This window comes from Pelodiscus sinensis, chromosome 2, assembly GCF_052426305.1.
Source record: "Pelodiscus sinensis isolate ZL-2025 chromosome 2, ASM5242630v1, whole genome shotgun sequence".
NCBI classification, from domain to species: domain Eukaryota; kingdom Metazoa; phylum Chordata; order Testudines; family Trionychidae; genus Pelodiscus; species Pelodiscus sinensis.
Window position 1 is genome coordinate 23,160,167 of NC_143053.1, and position 16,543 is coordinate 23,176,709.

General features: G+C 51.1%; 1 protein-coding gene across 1 annotated transcript in view; it reads left to right on the forward strand.

The window, feature by feature from the left end:
- The first annotated feature begins 11,302 nt into the window (after window positions 1-11,302).
- Window positions 11,303-16,543, forward strand: part of SNTB1 (syntrophin beta 1) — a 195,532-nt gene continuing 190,291 nt past the window's right edge. Inside the window, exon 1 of the mRNA XM_006137515.5 lies at window positions 11,303-12,333. Within this exon, the coding sequence (XP_006137577.3) occupies window positions 11,766-12,333 (568 nt within the window). The 5' untranslated portion in view covers window positions 11,303-11,765. The remainder of the gene's footprint in view (window positions 12,334-16,543) is intronic.

The following is a 16,543-nucleotide window of genomic DNA, read 5'->3' on the forward strand; positions in this document are numbered from 1 at the left end:
AATTTTCTTTTTTTAAATACAGGAATTAGATACAATGCTCCTCTTAGCTACTGGCTAAATTATCTGCCAAAAACCTAGACTTTTCAAGTGCCTTAGTAGCTCCTGGAAAAGGGTGATGTGTGGGGGAAGGGCAGATAAGGCTGATTCTTTTATTGCATGTACTGAGCATGCTCACTAATACTGCTGAAGCCACTGTCTTCACTCTGGTCCCCCCCATGCTGCCCTCACTCTGTTCCCCCACCATGGCGGTATGCACAGGTCATCCCCCTTCCAAAATCTGAAATGGTGAACCTGGCATCAGTGTACTGTGGCGATTTGGGGGTGGCACGCTTCTCCAATGCTGAATTTGGGGTAGTGGCTTCTGAGAGACTCCATGATTTATGTGGACTGATTGGCGAGAATTCTCTTCCCGAGGCCTGGGGGGCTTTCCAAGCACACAGACTGAGTCATCAGATTGGACCTCGGTGATGCAGTTTCTATATTATGGACCCAATCCTTATGAGGGGAAAAAACGTATAGTCAAGTCAATGAAATCAGATACTAACATCTGATGCATCCTGACAATTCCATTTGCTTTAAAAGGAACCTTGTCCGCATCAGAACTGCAGGGCCAGGCCTTTCAGTCCTGTAACTGGAATGTGCAGGTGATTGTTGCTCTGCCTCTTCAGCATTCAAAGAATGGGGCTGGAACACAGGAAATAAAAAGGAGTTAGGTCTCTTTCACACCTAACCAGATGAACGTGTTTCCCTTTGATTCATCTCTCCTCCAATTAGTGTGTCCCATCTTCTCATTCGTATTTGTTGAGTAACTGACTACAGCTTTGATCTGGGCATTTAAAACAACCTCATTTTTTTATGCAACAAATAAAATTGATTCAAGAAACAGTCATGTGACGAAATCAGAGCCATTGGGGGGGGGGGAACAACCATTGTGAGGTTTAGTGTTTGGGTAAACTAACTGCACTGAAATAGACCAACAGAACAACTATAGGATGCCAAAAGAGGAAGAAAAAAATTCATTATTGCAGTTAAGGATGTGTCAACTCTTGAGTTATGAACCTTTATTTTTAGGGTTTGTTGTTTTTACCTCTACCATAAAAGTCCTTCAGGCTGAGGCTTAGTTTGCAGAGCACTAGGCCCGATCCTGACAAAGCAGCAATGGGAATGTTCCTATTGAAGTGGATAACAACAGAATCCAACTCATGTCTTTAAATTAATCAACCCTATCTCTTTTGTGTGGGAGAAATGTTCATGCCCAGTGGCCCCACATTTGTGATCATGTGTCCTACCACTGGGCATACTGAGTAGAAATGCTTTCATATGTGTTGAGTGCTGCTTAGGCCCTAAGTTGCCAGTGGTGGGAGCACTTTTTCAATGTGCACACCCATTTGTGGCACCTGTGAGTGCACAGAGTATTTCTGGCACATGTAAGTGGTTATTGTCTTTAAAAGGTTTCATGCTAGCTAAGGGGCAATTTTTAAGTATCTGGAAACTTCTGGCCAGCTTAAAAGTAGAAAGTAACAAAACATCAGAATGTTATTTGCGTTTTGGAAGCAAATTGCAATGCAACCTCAAGTATGCAAAGGCCTCTCTAAGGGCAACTAACCAGAAGAGCGAAGAGAGCACTTGCATGGAGATTTCAAAGCCTTTTGACTGTCTTCCCCCAGTGCTGTAGCACAGTGCGCTGCCATTGGGAAGTGCAAAAGAGAAAGAATTCTGGTTTCTAATACCATCCCTAAGCCTGATTTGCTTAAGCTTGGCTCCTGCGGAGTTTACTATAACTGCAGGAGTCAGACTCTATTCCAGCTCCCCTCTCTGTTCTCAAGTTTCCATCTTTAGGCTCTTCCTGGGTTCCCTCTGTTGAGCTGGTCTGGTTCAGGATAATTAAGAGGCAGCTTTATTATCTGAGCTGAATTTTTTCTAACCTCCATTGTCTGAAACATGTTCAGGGATCATAATCCTGATGTTGCTTAAAAAGAAGCTTGATGCTCTACTGAAAACCTCCTCCACGCTGACTAGGAAATGAGGCCATTTAAATGACTTCTACAGGACAGTTCAAAAGCGAACAGAAAGGAATTTCCCTGCTATATAATAACACAAAGATGCAAAAAATAAAACCTACAAATAGAACATCCCTCACCATTACATTTGGTGGCTTTTTAGCACCATTCGTGTGGGAGATGGAAAGCTCTGAGGCAGTGAATGTCATTCATTACATTACAGCCAATATGGTTCCAATGGTTTGGCAATATTTGACCCCTTGTTTCCATTATGAGAAATTAATGGTGGACTCAGATACATTCTGTGGTGCAATCCTATTGATTTACAAACAACATACTGAAAGTTCTAGTTCCCTGACTATGGTAGGAACAAACAGCAGCTGGCAATTTCCTGGATCCCTATTCCCTCTAATCAGTCCTGTGCCCAACAAACCCTCCCTACTACCTCTCAGGACCATAGTCATGAGTGCTTCTCTCCTTGTCTTCTTCCTTTTCCTTGGTTTACTGCTCCTGGCATAAACACTGTGGCAAAATCAGACCTACTCCTAGGTCCCTGACCCCTGTTCTGTCCACAACCCCACAGTCTCACTTGCCCTTTCCAGTATTTTGGGCTTCTGTCTCTTGGCTAAACGGGCACTGGGGCAGATGCCCTGGTCAGCCTGGACTGAGTAACCAGTTCTCCTTAGTCAACAGCTCAGCTCTCAGGCCACTTGGGGAGCTGAGCCCAAAAACTCCCTGCGGGTATGTCTACACTACAGCGCTAATTCGAACTAACTTAGTTCGAATTAGTTAATTCGAACTAAGCTAATTCGAACTAGCGCATCTAGAACTAAAAACTAGTTTGAATTAGCGTTTTGCTAATTCGAACTAGCGCGTCCACACTGATTGGACGCAGGGGCGCATTTAAGGGCGGCTGAAACCGGTTCTGGCAGGGCATCAGGTCAGTAGTTGCTTTGTGTGGCTGCTGTCTGAGGATATCTGAGGCTCGTGCTTAAAGGGACCCTCCTGGACAGCCAGTTCTCAGCTTTTCCGCTTGCTTGCCTACCTCGCCGAGGGACAGCAAAGCGTTTTTCTCTGCACCCGTCTGTGTTGGTGCTTCCCTTCGGGGACACCGCCGCAGGTGGCAACATGGAGCCAGAGCTCACCCTGCACTTTCTGGTGCAGTTTATGGACTTGCTGCTGCAAGCCTGCCAGCAATGGCTGGAGGCTGCCTGGTTCCACCTGGTGCACATCAGCCCCCTGCCTCTCCACCTGGCCACCCTGGGGGCCATGGCGCAGCTGCGGCGGTGCCCGGGGGCCGGTGTGCCCCACCGCATCTGGCGTCTGGACACCAGCAGCGACTGGTGGGACCGCATCGTCCTGGAGCACTGGGGAGACCAACAGTGGACCCAGAACTTCAGGATGAAGAGGGACACCTTCCTGGAGCTCTGCGAGTGGCTCGCCCCTGGTCTGCGCAGAAGGGACACTCGCATGAGGCCCGCCATCCCCCTCCAGAAGCCTGTGGCCATCACCCTCTGGAAGCTCTCCACACTGGACAGCTACCGATCCGTCGGGAACCAGTTAGGCATGGGAAGATCCACCGTCGGAGCAGTGCTCATGCAGGTACAGCACTCGCCGGCCACTGGGCCGGGGGCGAAGGGGGCTGCAAGGAGGGGATGGGCTGCCCCAGGGAAAACGGGGGGGCGGGGGAGGGAGGAGGCAAAAGTGCCCCACACCGGAGGGGCCGGTCTCTCCCGGCTGTACTACACGCCGCCCGGGGGGGTTGCTCCCGGGAGTGGGGCGCGGGGCACTGCCAGGGCACGAGCACTCCCAGCCACCCGGGTGCCCCACTGATTCGCGCTTTGCTGTGTCTCTCCGCAGGTGGTCAAGGCCATCAACCGGGTGCTGTTCCGCAGGGTGGTCCGCCTCGCCGACCTGGACGCCGTCATCCAGGTGTTCGGCGCCCTCGGCTTCCCCAACTGTGGGGGGGCCATCGACAGGACGCACATCCCCATCTGTGCCCCGGAACACCAGGCCTCCCAGTACGTGAACCGCAAGGGGTACTTCTCCGTCCTCCTGCAGGCCGTGTGTGACCACCGGGGACAGTTCACGGACATTAATGTGGGCTGGTCCGGCAAAGCACACGACGCCCGGGTGTACCGGAACTCCTCCGTGTGCCAGAGGCTGCACGCCGGGACCTTCTTCCCCGACCACCACATCAGGGTCGGGGACGTGGACATGCCCGTCTGCCTGGTGGGGGATGTGGCCTATCCCCTACAGCCGTGGCTGATGAAGCCCTACACGTGGCACCTCAACCCCTCCCGCCAGGCCTTCAGTGCGAGGCTCACCAGGGCCCGCATCATCATTGAGGGGGCCTTCAGGCGACTGAAAGCCCAATTTAGGTGCCTCCTCACCCGCCTTGACCTCGCCGAGCGAGAGGGAGGGAGAGGCTTTCCTGCCAGCCTGGATGGCTGAGGCTGACCGCATGGCGGGCCAGTACGCTCAGCCCCGCACCACCGCCGTCCGGGAAGCCCAGCGGGGGGCCGTCCGGATCCGGGAAGCCCTGCGGGAGAGCTTCCAGGTGGAGGAGGAGGACTGAACTCTCCCTGCATACCCCACTGGGGCCTTCTTCCACCCGCCCCCCTTCCCCTTTCCCCTCTCTAACCTCCCTTCCTAATGTAAAATAAAGACACCTGTTTTGGCAAAAAAACCCTCTCTTTATTTTACATAACTGGGGTGGGGGGAGGGAGGAGTGAGGGTGGGAGAGGAGAGGGGGAAACCTGGGAGGAGGGAGCTGGAAGGGAGTAGAAGGGGAGGAAGGGAAGGGAAAGCTCAGGCTTGGGGGTCCGTCTGCCTTTCCCATCTCGCAACACCGCGGGTGCGGGGGCTTTGGGGGGCAGCGTGTGTGGAGGGTGGGGCAGGAGGGACGGGGGGTGTGGAGGAAGTGGGAGAGGGAACAGGGGCAGCAGGGGTGGGAGGAGGAGCGAGAGCTGGGGCAGCTGCAGGAGCCAGAGCAGGAGGAGGCAGGAACCGGTCCACCAGGGTCTGGAGGTGGCCTCTGAGGCCACGGCCCTGCTCCTCCAGCGCATCCACAATCCGCTGGCGCAGCCGAAGGTCCTCCCAGACCCAGTGCTCCTGGTTGCGGAGCAGCTGCTCCATGAACCGGAGGTACCGCCGCTGGTAGTCCTCCTGGTTTCTGGCACGCCTGCTGGCCCGGGCGGCTGTTGCAGGCGGGGTGGTGTGCCCTGCAGTCCCAGGTGCTGCGGCTGTGGTGAAACAAGAGCAGTGGTCAGTTCTCCCTGGGGACAAGGTGGGTGAAACCCAGCCCCCCTCTGCAAGGCCAAGGCCCCTGCATGACACCCAGCTGCTGCTCCATGGTGGGCAAGGCCCAGGCGCACGGTCCCTGGGCTCCCTCTCCCCGCCACCCTCCTGTACACATAAGGGGAGCATGATGGTACTCACAGGTGGAGGCCTCCCCGGCCTCGGACGACACAGGAGATGTTGTCTGTGGCGTTCCTCAGGGGTCCTGGGCAGGCTCCTGGCAGGCTCCTGGCTCGTGGCGTCCTCCGGCTCCTCCTCCTCAGTGTCCAGGACCGGTCCCTCTGCCCCGGGGTCAATGACCACCCGGGGGGCATGGACGGCGTGAGCCCCCAGGATGCGGTCCAGGGCGTGAAAGTGGGGGCAGGCCTCCGGGTCAGCCCCTGGCAGGCAGGCCCGGGAGTAGGACTGCCGCAGATCCTTTATTTTGCAGCGTACCTGCTCCCGGGTCCGCTGGTGGCCTCTGGCAGCCAGGCTGCCAGCCATGCGGCCGTAGACAGCCACGTTCCTGTGGCTAGTGCGGAGATCATGGACATTGGAGGCTTCCCCCCAAACCTTGATGAGGTCCACGATCTCCGCACTAGACCAAGCGGGCGCCTGCCTCTTGCGGCCCTGGGCAGGCTCCTGGGAGCCGCCAGACTGGTCCCGGGAAGAGGGGGAGGGCTGGGCGGCATCGGGTGGCTGGCTCATGGCGTGCCAGGTACAGGGTCTGCTGGCTGGGTGCTGGCACAAACTGTGTAGCCAGCCCGTGGCCCTTTAAGGGCTCCGGGGCCGGGAGGGGGGCAATAGAGTTTCCCTGGTGTTGGCCAGAGTGGCCACCAGGGAAACCTGGGGAGGGCTAGCCTCCCACTGGTTCGAATTAAGGGGCTACGCACCCCTTAATTCGAACTAGCTAGTTCGAACTAGGCTTAATCCTCGTAAAATGAGGTTTTCCTAGTTCGAACTAAGCGCTCCGCTAGTTCGAATTAAGTTCGAACTAGCGGAGCGCTAGTGTAGCGCCTATCAAAGTTAATTTGAACTAACGTCTGTTAGTTCGAATTAACTTTGTAGTGTAGACATACCCTGTCAGAGTCCCTTACCTTCCCCACCTAGTCTAGCAGTGTTGATGTTCTCTTTACCAGCTAGACTCTTTCCTTATCAGCGCTCACCTCCTCCAAACGCCTCTTCCACTCTTTCCCTCTCGGGGGGAGAGGGAAGGCTTTTTAAAACAAGGCCTCATGGCAACCTTAAGTGAAATCAGCTATCCCTTAATTTATTTATAGCAGCCCTGCCTGGGCCATTATCACTACACCGGAACTCCAAGAAGTGAGCTGTTTCTAGCTGCCCTGAAGTTAGGAGAGGGTTTTGTGCTTTTTAAAGCCGCCTTTGCCCCATCTAATCTAGTCCTCTAGCCTGACCTTGTCTCACACACATACATATATTTTGCCTAATGATCCCTTAAACCATGGCTACACTACAAAATTAAGCTGGCCTAATTTACATCAGCATACAGCCACCAAGGTACATCGCTTGTGCATATCTTCACTTTGCTTCTGTATCAGCAACAGTGCCGGCCCGAGCCATTCTTGCGCCCCGGGCAGCGGGCACGTGGCGCATGTGTGGCCCTGACCGTGGGCACGCAGCGCCCCTTACAACTGCAATCAGGCGCCCCCTATAGGTTGGCGCCCTGGGCAGCTACCCGGCTAGCCCCCCCTCTTAATCCAGCTCTGATCAGCAATGTGCGTCCTCACCAGGAAGGCATATATTGATTGTCCTGGCAGGGTAGGGCATTGTGGGACATTTCCTGCAAGCCAAAAATAATTGATGTAAGCAATGCAGCATCTAAATGACACTACGTTGACCTAATTATATCAACCTTACATCTACACTGCTCCTGGAGGTGGAATTATTGAGTCAGCATTACAGGGCAGTTACATCAGTGGGAGGAAAATTTAAGAGTAGACACTTGCATAGTTAAGTCAATATTCACTTACTCTGTAGTATAGACCAAATCTTAGCCTCAGCCCACAGTCAGCTTCTCCTATGGGTTTGCCCTATGGCCCATTGCTTTGGACAGTGCCTTCTATAGTTTTCAGCTCTCTCGCTGCATAAATGGAGTTAGTTGCTCCTTCCATGAAGCCCGAAAGAAGAGCGCTTAGCATATCTATCAGTGTTCACCACTTTGGGGAATTATATAGTTTCAGTTTCAAAAGCCAGCTGAAGACAAAAGCTGATTGCTTCCCATTGCTTAAACAAGACTTTCCCCCAGGATGGGAACCCTTTTTTGGCATTCTCCATTCCCATGGAAAAATACCAGGTTCAAAATGTATTTCAGTACCAGGTGGTATGGTCACATGTTTTTCTAGGACCAATCATCGTTTGGGCTTACAGGCCAAACAAGGCTATTCACAGGTTATGAAGTTGATTACTGAATCATTAGGTTTCCAGAGTATCAGTGATGGCTGCCTTTAACACATTTAGAACTATAAACAGATCCACACTTTGTATTTTTAACGTCACACACAAGAATGATACATGCACCACAATAGGATATATACATTCAGCAGATTGTAACATAAAAATTATTAGGTTACATGAGATATTTTGCCTTAAGCATTTTCGAGGTATGCATATTTATACTCACAAGTCAATTCTCATAAAGCATGAGCAGGGGCATCATAAAATGATTGCTGGAGAATTTCAGCTAAAAAGTTAAGTTTCCAGCTCTCACATGGCTGCAAAGAAAGCTTGTAATTGTCACGAGTGCACCCTAATGACTCAAAAGCCACAGGGCCAAGAGCAGAAGCTTGCACAGCTGGCAAGTTTTTGAACTGGAAGCTAAACATGAAATAACAGACTCATGCTGTAAGGGGCAGACAGGCATAACTGGTTCTGTCTCACAAGCTACTGTGCACTCTAGGCCCAGGCCAGTTGAAAGCCACTGGCTTAGGACTCTACAGGCACATCTACACAGCACCATTATTTTGGAATAATGTCAAGCTGGAGGCCTTCTTACTCTGATTCCTGTAACCCTCATTTTACAAGGAGTACGGAAGTCGAAAGAAGTGTGTTCTTGCTTCGACTTCCTGCTGTGTATACAGCACCAAAAGCTGAATTAAGCTATATCGACTTCAGCTATGCAATTGATGTAGCTGAAGTTGCATATCTCAATTCGATTTTTGCCGTGCTGTGTAGACATGTCGTACTGTGCTTCTTCAGCAGATACAGGGATTCAGAGCAGAGATTCTCTGACAGGAAACACTTCCTATGTGCACCTTGTCATGCAGAGTAACAGTTGGGAACATTCCTTCTAATTTGCAATAAGTGATGTTTCACTGCCCTGTACATTAGTGCAACTGTATTTCAATTTCCTCATCCCTTAAAAAGCATTTCTATTGTGCCGCTTTCTTGTGTCTATACAGCTTAGTCTATGAAAAAAATAAGCTTGCATTTCAGCTATCCTGTCCTAACCAACATTGCTCCATCTACTTCCCTAGTAGTTGTTTCAACCCCTTATTATGTCTTGTAATGCTAGACTGAAAGCTCTTTGGGGGAGAGGCTGTGGCTCGCTAGGAGTCTGTCTACACAGAAAAGAAAAAATCTGCAGCTGGCCCATATCAGGGCTGTTTTGCTGCTGTGTAAACTTTGGGGATTGGTCTGGAGCCTGGTCTCTGGACTCTCCCACCTCAAATAGTTTGGATTTAAATGCAACTGGTGTCCAGAGCAGAACTCTGATAAATATTTTCAAACCCGTTGGGCTGAAGCCCTGGGTCCCAGCGTGCCCTGTGGGGCTACAGTCCTGAGCCTCAGCACCTCTGACAGGGCAAAAGCCCCAGCTCCCAGCACTGCCCATAGGGCAGAAGTCTCAAGCTTTGGTGTGCACGAAGCTGAAGCCCTGAATTCTGTTGCCTCCCTTGGGGCTCGTTTCCTGTCCATGGAAGGCAACAGGGTGTGGGAGGGAGTCGATGAGGCGACTGCTGCTGACTCCTCAGCCACGCTTTCTGGCAACATCCATGCTGCACAGAGGTGGCCACCATCATCTGCATGGGTGGCAGGTGAACCCCAGGCTCAGGGAGACTTGCCCCTGCCTGTTCTGCCCAAGGTCCCACACCTTCTTTCTGAAGCCTAGCAGCCCCCCTCCCAATGCTGGCAGCCCCCCCCCCAAGACCTGGGCCACTGTCCCCCACACCCAGTGAAATAAGTTGCCAGTGTAGCTCCCCACTCCAACCCCAGAGCACCAGGCAGGTGAGTAGAAGGCCATGCTCTTAAGTGTTGGATAGTGGGAGCATGCTCCACCCCCCAACATGCCAAGTGGGCGGGTGGTGCGAGGCTTTCCCCAGTCCAGTACACAGGCCAGCCTTCATTAATCCCAGCCTGGGCCCCCAGCCATAGGGGGAAAAGTTCCCCACAGCTAGGGCTGGATTAAGACCTTTAGAGACCCTAAGCACTGAAAAGATTATGGTGCCTCCCCCTATGTAATTCAAAAGAAATACTATACCGTACAATAAAATTTTATTTTTTGAAATGACACAAAACTTACATGTATGTTGAAATTAAAATGTTCACTTCCATACACAATAGGGAAAGTGAATCAAGTCTGTCCTGACACATTGTTGTTCTCTGAGGGTTTTTTATTCTTTTCAGCTGAGAAAAAGAGCGTTCTGTGGAGTTCTGATTTTTCCCATGAGGACTACTTCGATGCTTTTTTTGAAATATCAACTTAAAAAAAAATCTCATTTTTTTTTGGTGCCCCTGCTTTGCTGGTGCCTAAACAAGTGCTTTGTCCGACTACTGGGTAATCCAGCTTTCCCCACAGCAGTGAGAAGTGACAAGGGGCCTGGGTGCAGAACATGTCCAGGGCCTCACAAGGCTATTTGGGGAGGCTCCACCTTTCCCTGCCTTCAGTACCCACCACATATAATCAGATGGTAAAAGAAGTAGCTGTGTCTTGCTACCCTGCCCTTTATATTGTCCCTTTCCCAGTATCATGAGGTGTGAATTGTGTATTGTTGTTACCACTCAAGAAAGAGATATTGGAGTCTCTGTGGATAGTTCTATGAAAACCTCCACTCGGTATGCAGCCGAAGTAAAAAAAAAAAAAAAAAACCCCAACTCCCCCCCCCCCCCCAAAAAACCTAGCAAATATTAGGAACCACCAGGAAAGGTATAGATAATAAGAAAATATATGATACCACTGTATAAATACCTGGTATTCCCACACCTGGAATGCTGGTTATCCTGTTTAAAAAAAGACAGAATTGGAAAAGTACAGAGAGGCAACAAACATGATTAGGGGAATGAAGCAACTTCCCTATGATGAGAGAGTAAAAAGACAGGGATGGTTCAGCTTTGAAAAGAGACAATTACATGGATATAGGATTGAGGGAGAAAATTGTGAATGGTGTGGAGAAAGTAAATAAGGCAGCGCTGTTGATTCCTTCATACAAGAACCAATAGTCACACAATGAATTTAACAGACAACAAGTTTAAAACAGACAAAAGAAAGTTGTTCTTCACACAATATAAAGTCACTCTGTGGAACTTGTTGCCAGGGGGATGCTGCAAAAGCTCAGAGTATAAATGCATTAAGAAACGTATTAAATAAATCCATGAAGGACAGCTCCATCGACAGCAGACGCAACCCCATGCTCTGGGTGTCCCTCTGCTGCCAGAAGCCGGGACTGGATAAGAGGGGATAGATGACTCCATAATTACCCTGTTCTGCACATTTCCTCTTTAGCATCTTGCAAAATTTGCTACCAACAGACGAGCTACGGCGCCAAATGACCCCAGATCTGGTCTGACCCAGTGCGACCATTATGTTCATGTTCTGTCCCAGGCTATGCTCTGTTAGTGGTTAGTAACACTGGCTCAGCTGGAGTGAATGCAAAGGGAAAGCGAGGCAAAGTGGAGAGACGGGAAGAGGGGAAGGGGCTTCCCAGACCTGGGGCGGTGAGTGGGGAGACTGCCCCCAGGAAGACATGGAAAGTAACTCGCTGGGAGAATGGGGCTGAGCGCGCCGCTGGGCAGACTGGAGCTAGCGCTGGGTCGGGGAAGAGACGCGTCTGCGCGTGCTGCCGCGGGGCGAGGCGGCCAGGCTTCGCTGGGGTGCGGAGCGGACGAGCTGCCCCCCAGGCGCTCCCTGCTGTGCGCGTTTCTCTCCTCGGGGCCGGGAGGGGGGAGCAGCGGGCGCTGACGGGCCGGGCAGCAGGTGGGCGAGCGCCCTGCCCGGCTTGGGGCGCGCCCGGGGCTGCGCTGCCAGGGCCCCCCCCTCCACGTGCCGCCCCGCAGCAGGTGAGCGGAGGTGGCGCCTGCGAGGCAGCCGCCTGGCCGGGCGCTGGGCGAGCCGCGGGCTTTGCTCCGCCCCCGGCCGGCGGGCGCGGCTGGCGGCGCTCGGGGCGCTCCCGGGGCGCAGCCCTGTCCTGTGCGCGGCTGGCGGGCTGGCGGCCGGGCGGTGCAATCACATGGTGCGCTAAGAATGCTCCAAAGATGGCGGGAGCGGCAGCGGCGGCGGCCGGCGGCCGGGCGCAGCAGCGGAGCGGCTGGCTGGAAGTCCTGGTGCGGGACCGCTGGCACAAAGTCCTGGCCAACTTGGGCGAGGATGCGCTGGTGCTGAGCTGCGAGGAGCGCGCCGACGGCGCAGCCCACAACGGCGTCGGGGCCAGCGGCAACGGGGTGCCCTGCCGGGGGGCGGCCGCCGCCAGCCCCGAGCCCCCCGGCGGCGGCGGCAGCCCCAAGGCGGGGGGTGGCCCCGGGGTGCGCACCGCCTTCACCGAGCTCCCCGAGCAAGTGCCCGACGCCATCTCCAACAAGAAGCGGTGCGTGAAGGTGCTGAAGCAGGAGCTGGGCGGGCTGGGCATCAGCATCAAGGGGGGCAAGGAGAACAAGATGCCCATCCTCATCAGCAAGATCTTCAAGGGGCTGGCGGCCGACCAGACCCAGGCCCTCTACGTGGGCGATGCCATCCTGGCCGTGAACGGGACGGACCTGCGGGACGCCACCCACGACGAGGCGGTGCAGGCGCTCAAGCGGGCGGGCAAGGAGGTGCTGCTGGAAGGTAAGGGGTTAAAAGGAGCCCGGCGGCTGTCCCCCTGCCCCAGGCCTTGCACACTGGGCAGTGGGTGATGAGCAGGGGGAAAGACACAGGACTCCTGTGTGTCCCAACCACTCCCCTGCCCCTGTTAAAAACTCTCAGAGGGGTAGTTTTGTGAGTCTGCAACTTTAAAAAACAAGTGATCCTGTAGCACCTGAGAGACTAACAAATATATCGAGAGAGTATCATGAGCTTTGAGACGCTGGCAGGGCAGGGTGGATCCTGCTGTCCATGGGACAGCAGTAGGTAAGGGGTTTTCACCCCTGCAAAGTTGGGCCTTCTTGCTACCTGTTCTCTGGCGTGTTTATTGAGGGGGCAGGGGGAGTATATCCTCCCTGGAGTGCCCAGATCACAAACGCCAGGGCTGTGCGTGTCTGTGACTTGGAAGTAAAGAGTTAATTTGGTTTTACAAGCAGCGCTAAGATCCTTAGGCGTCCTGCTCAACTCGGAGCTTGTGAGAGGGGACAGCTTCCCCAAACAGATCGGATGGTAGGTTAGCGGAGAGATCCCCGCCTATGGCTAGGGAAAGCTAAGGGTTAATTTGACTAAAGAAACTCCGGGAACCCCAGCGCCAAGCTAAGGGCTTTGCAAGTTTCATTATGTGTATGTTAAAAAAAATAAAAAAAGGGAGGAGGAGGAAAGCCAGGTCACAAACTACAGTACAATGCAAACCTGAACGGGACATAAAGAAACTACCTGCACTTCCCTGGGCACAAGATTGAGAGATTTTAAACTCTTGCCAAGGGGGAAGGAAAAAAAGTGACAGAACTGCCTGAACTACTGAGATAGTCCACATTTTGACATTTGGTAGTGTGTTAAGTGACAATTATCTGCAGGATCTCCAGCCTGGGGCTTTGCAGCCCTTTCTGCAAAGAGACATAGTTAGCAAACCCTTCCTAAACAGCTCCGATAATCCAAGACAGTGTTTGCCATGTTGTGTTTGACTAACAAAGGCACAAAAAAAGCAGACTTCAAATCCAGAAGGCAGAGAGAGAGTTTGGCTATTACTTTTGCTCTGCAAAAAGGCAAGAGAAACAAGCAGATCACATCACATAGGGCTATGGCAACTCTGTGATTTGAAATGACTGAAATTTACACATACACACCCTTCTTAGTTCATCCCAGGAGAGACGGGGAACAGATGTGATAGTAATTGGCAAATATCTCATTGAAACGTTTGTAGGGGGAAAAACCACAGACTGCGGTGAGATGATCTTTTAGAAGCCACCTTAAAAATGGAATGCAAAAGAAGCAAGTCTTTGAGGGTTTTGGCACAGACTGTATGAAAAAAGAGCAAAAAAGAAGAGAGAATAAGTTAAAGACCGGAAAGAAAGTTCCATTGATCTCAAGATTTTTGGGGGGAGGGTAGTTGAAGAGTCTTTTCCAGGCGAGTTAATTTAGTTGCTAGACCTGAGAAAAGGATCAGCAGAAACAAATATGCCTATTGCGTGTTAAACAGAAAATGCCCTTGGTATGCATGTGTGTGTTTGATAAAGTGCCTATTTGTACATAAGTTCATTTAACCAGCAGTTCTTGACCTTTGAGTCATTAACATTTGTGGAGCGAGGTGGTGAACCTGCTGCTATTCCACGTCTCCTATCTTAGTTTGAAATGGATTTGTTCAGTCATTTGCAGCCTGTTCGTCCTCTGGTTCTACTAAACAACAGCACAGTTTCTGATTTGCCTCTCTTGAGTCACTGAAAAATGGTAACACTTCTTGGAGGAGCTGTGGGAGCCAGTGCTAAGAATTATGGGATGCATTTGTGGATCAGTTGTAAATACCTGAATATAGGCTTGTGATATGGAAAGGGGATGAGAATCCTTGGTTTAAAACCTTATAGCGTCTGTGGGGTGAAACACAAGGCATTTCAGATTACTCTGGCTGTGAAAGTGAGGAGCTGATCAACTTTGCATCTTATAACAAGGGGACCTTGTCACCCAGAAGAAATTAAATATTTCTGAATTGTTGGGTTCCTGTTTGTCAGGGTGTTATCTAATTGTCCCCTTTCTTTACCCAGCAGTGAAATAGATCACAAAGGTGTACTAGGTCAGAGAGCAGAAAGGGAGACACTACTGTGGCTGAATTCCATCTTTAGTGATAGATTACAGCTGTGTGGTCCTAGTATGGACAGAATTTGACCTTTGGTGTTGTCTAATGATTAACATAGCAAATACTGTGTAATTTTCTTAACTATTTCCCCCTATGCAGCCCCTATACACAAAACTGGACATGCAGGTGTGCAACACTTATAAAAAGTCAGTGTTGTTCCCTATAGGAGCAAAGACCAGGGACTCAGTCTGCTCCATTCTCCTTTTTAAAGCCTTATTGCAGCAGCTGCCTTTTGCTCTTTCCTCCCCTGAAGTGAGTGCAGATGCCTTATTTCTATAATAGAATAGCAATGCATTTTAATGTCACCCCAAAGGATGACTGATGCTGAAATACTTACATTGGGCCAGGTCCCCTGGAGCAGCTGAAATCAGAATCTCCCACAGTGTCTCCCAGAACCCACTATTCAGGTTAGCAAGGAATCAGCGAAGGACTTGTTCAAACAGATAGCTTAGGACAGTTTTATCAGAGCTAGTATCCCACTTTGAAGATCACTCTTTAAAGATGCCATATAAAACATCCCTTTTATGACTGAAGCAAGGAAAATCAAAGGTGCTTGAAAACTTTTGGTTTTAGTTTTGAAAAAGGCTGACACAGCTGGACTGATCCTGCTTAGCTAGTGCAGTCCATGGGGGGAGGGGTTGCTGTTTGTGGGAACTGGATTATGCCCTCTGTGATTTACCCTACCTTCCTAGAGAGTTCTGTATTAAAAACAGCAAGCTCGCTGCAGGAAAAACACACAGGTATGCAAGAGATGATCCTCCCAGAATTCTCTCCCATTAAAAACAATTGGCAGAGCAAAGGAACATTGCTGGCTGCTGTGCCAATACATTAGTTCTTGTGTCTTGAAACGTTACGCTTCTGTTGGGGAAATAATGGAACTTACTCAACCCTGCTGGGCAACAGTATCTGCAGGGGCAAGTTCAGTGCAGTGGCGTTCTAAGGGCCTGATCATGAAAGGTGCTGAGTGCTTTCTGCTCCTAATTTGAAGTGGGTGAGGCTTGCGGGCACCCAGCATTTCACAGTAGTGGGACTCTCATTTTGTAAGATGTCCTCCACAGAGACACTGCAAAAATGCTTGACCAGCTATATGGTACATTTGCTAAGTGAGAGCCAAATAGTGGCCCATCCTGCATGCCGACACAAGGGCTTAAGGAGATAGAAGGTACCTCCTTATTCCCCCAGCTTGCCACCTGAATCATGGGTACTAACACGAGAGAGAGAGCTGCGTATATGGGGCGGGCTCCTGCTTCCTCTCCTGCATGGATGTAGGTAATGCGGGGTGCAATCGTGATGGGCCTTAGCTGTAACCCTTTCTCCCCAACTGCATCAGCTAACATTTCGGGGCTGGTGGAAGGGGATGTCACCTGCACCAGTATAGGGCAGCAGAACTGTGTGCTGCAACTTGCTCAGGATTTCTGGCACATGCCCAATCTCTAACTCTTCTAACAGGAAAGCAAACAAGGCCAATTTATAGTGTATGATTAACATAGATATTTGTGTAACCTACTGGTCAGTATGTGCTGTGTCCCCCTCTGCCCAATCCCCAGAGGATGAGAGTCTGTTACAGAAATCTGAAAACAAAGTAATTGAGGCAGAGAGGATCCTGTTTTCCTGAGCTTTACATGGAAGGTGCTCGCATCCAGTGGTTAAAAAAGCTTGGAAAAAGAAGGGGAGCTGTTCCCGACTAGCCAAGGATGGGGTAGAGCTGTAGGATATGCGGCCAGGGAGAAGAGGGACAGCTCTGCTGTGACCTGCCCTGTGGAGGGGAAGCTGTGTTTTCTTCTGAGCCTGTTTACTAGATGTACAAAAAGAAACTCGTGATGGAGAGTGGGGGAACAGGCCAGTGAGTAGAGGGAGTGTGGATTGCGCAGGAGCTGAGCTTGGATTGTCATCCTCACATTCATGTTTGACCATATATATATTGTATGATTAAATACTGCACTTAGATGCTGTTTAGATGGGAGACTAGAATATCTCCATATAAAATATGAACTGTTTAGCTATAGGCCTGGAGTGCTGCCCCAGTTATAGTAATAGCTATTGCTTAAAAAAACGGAGTGTATA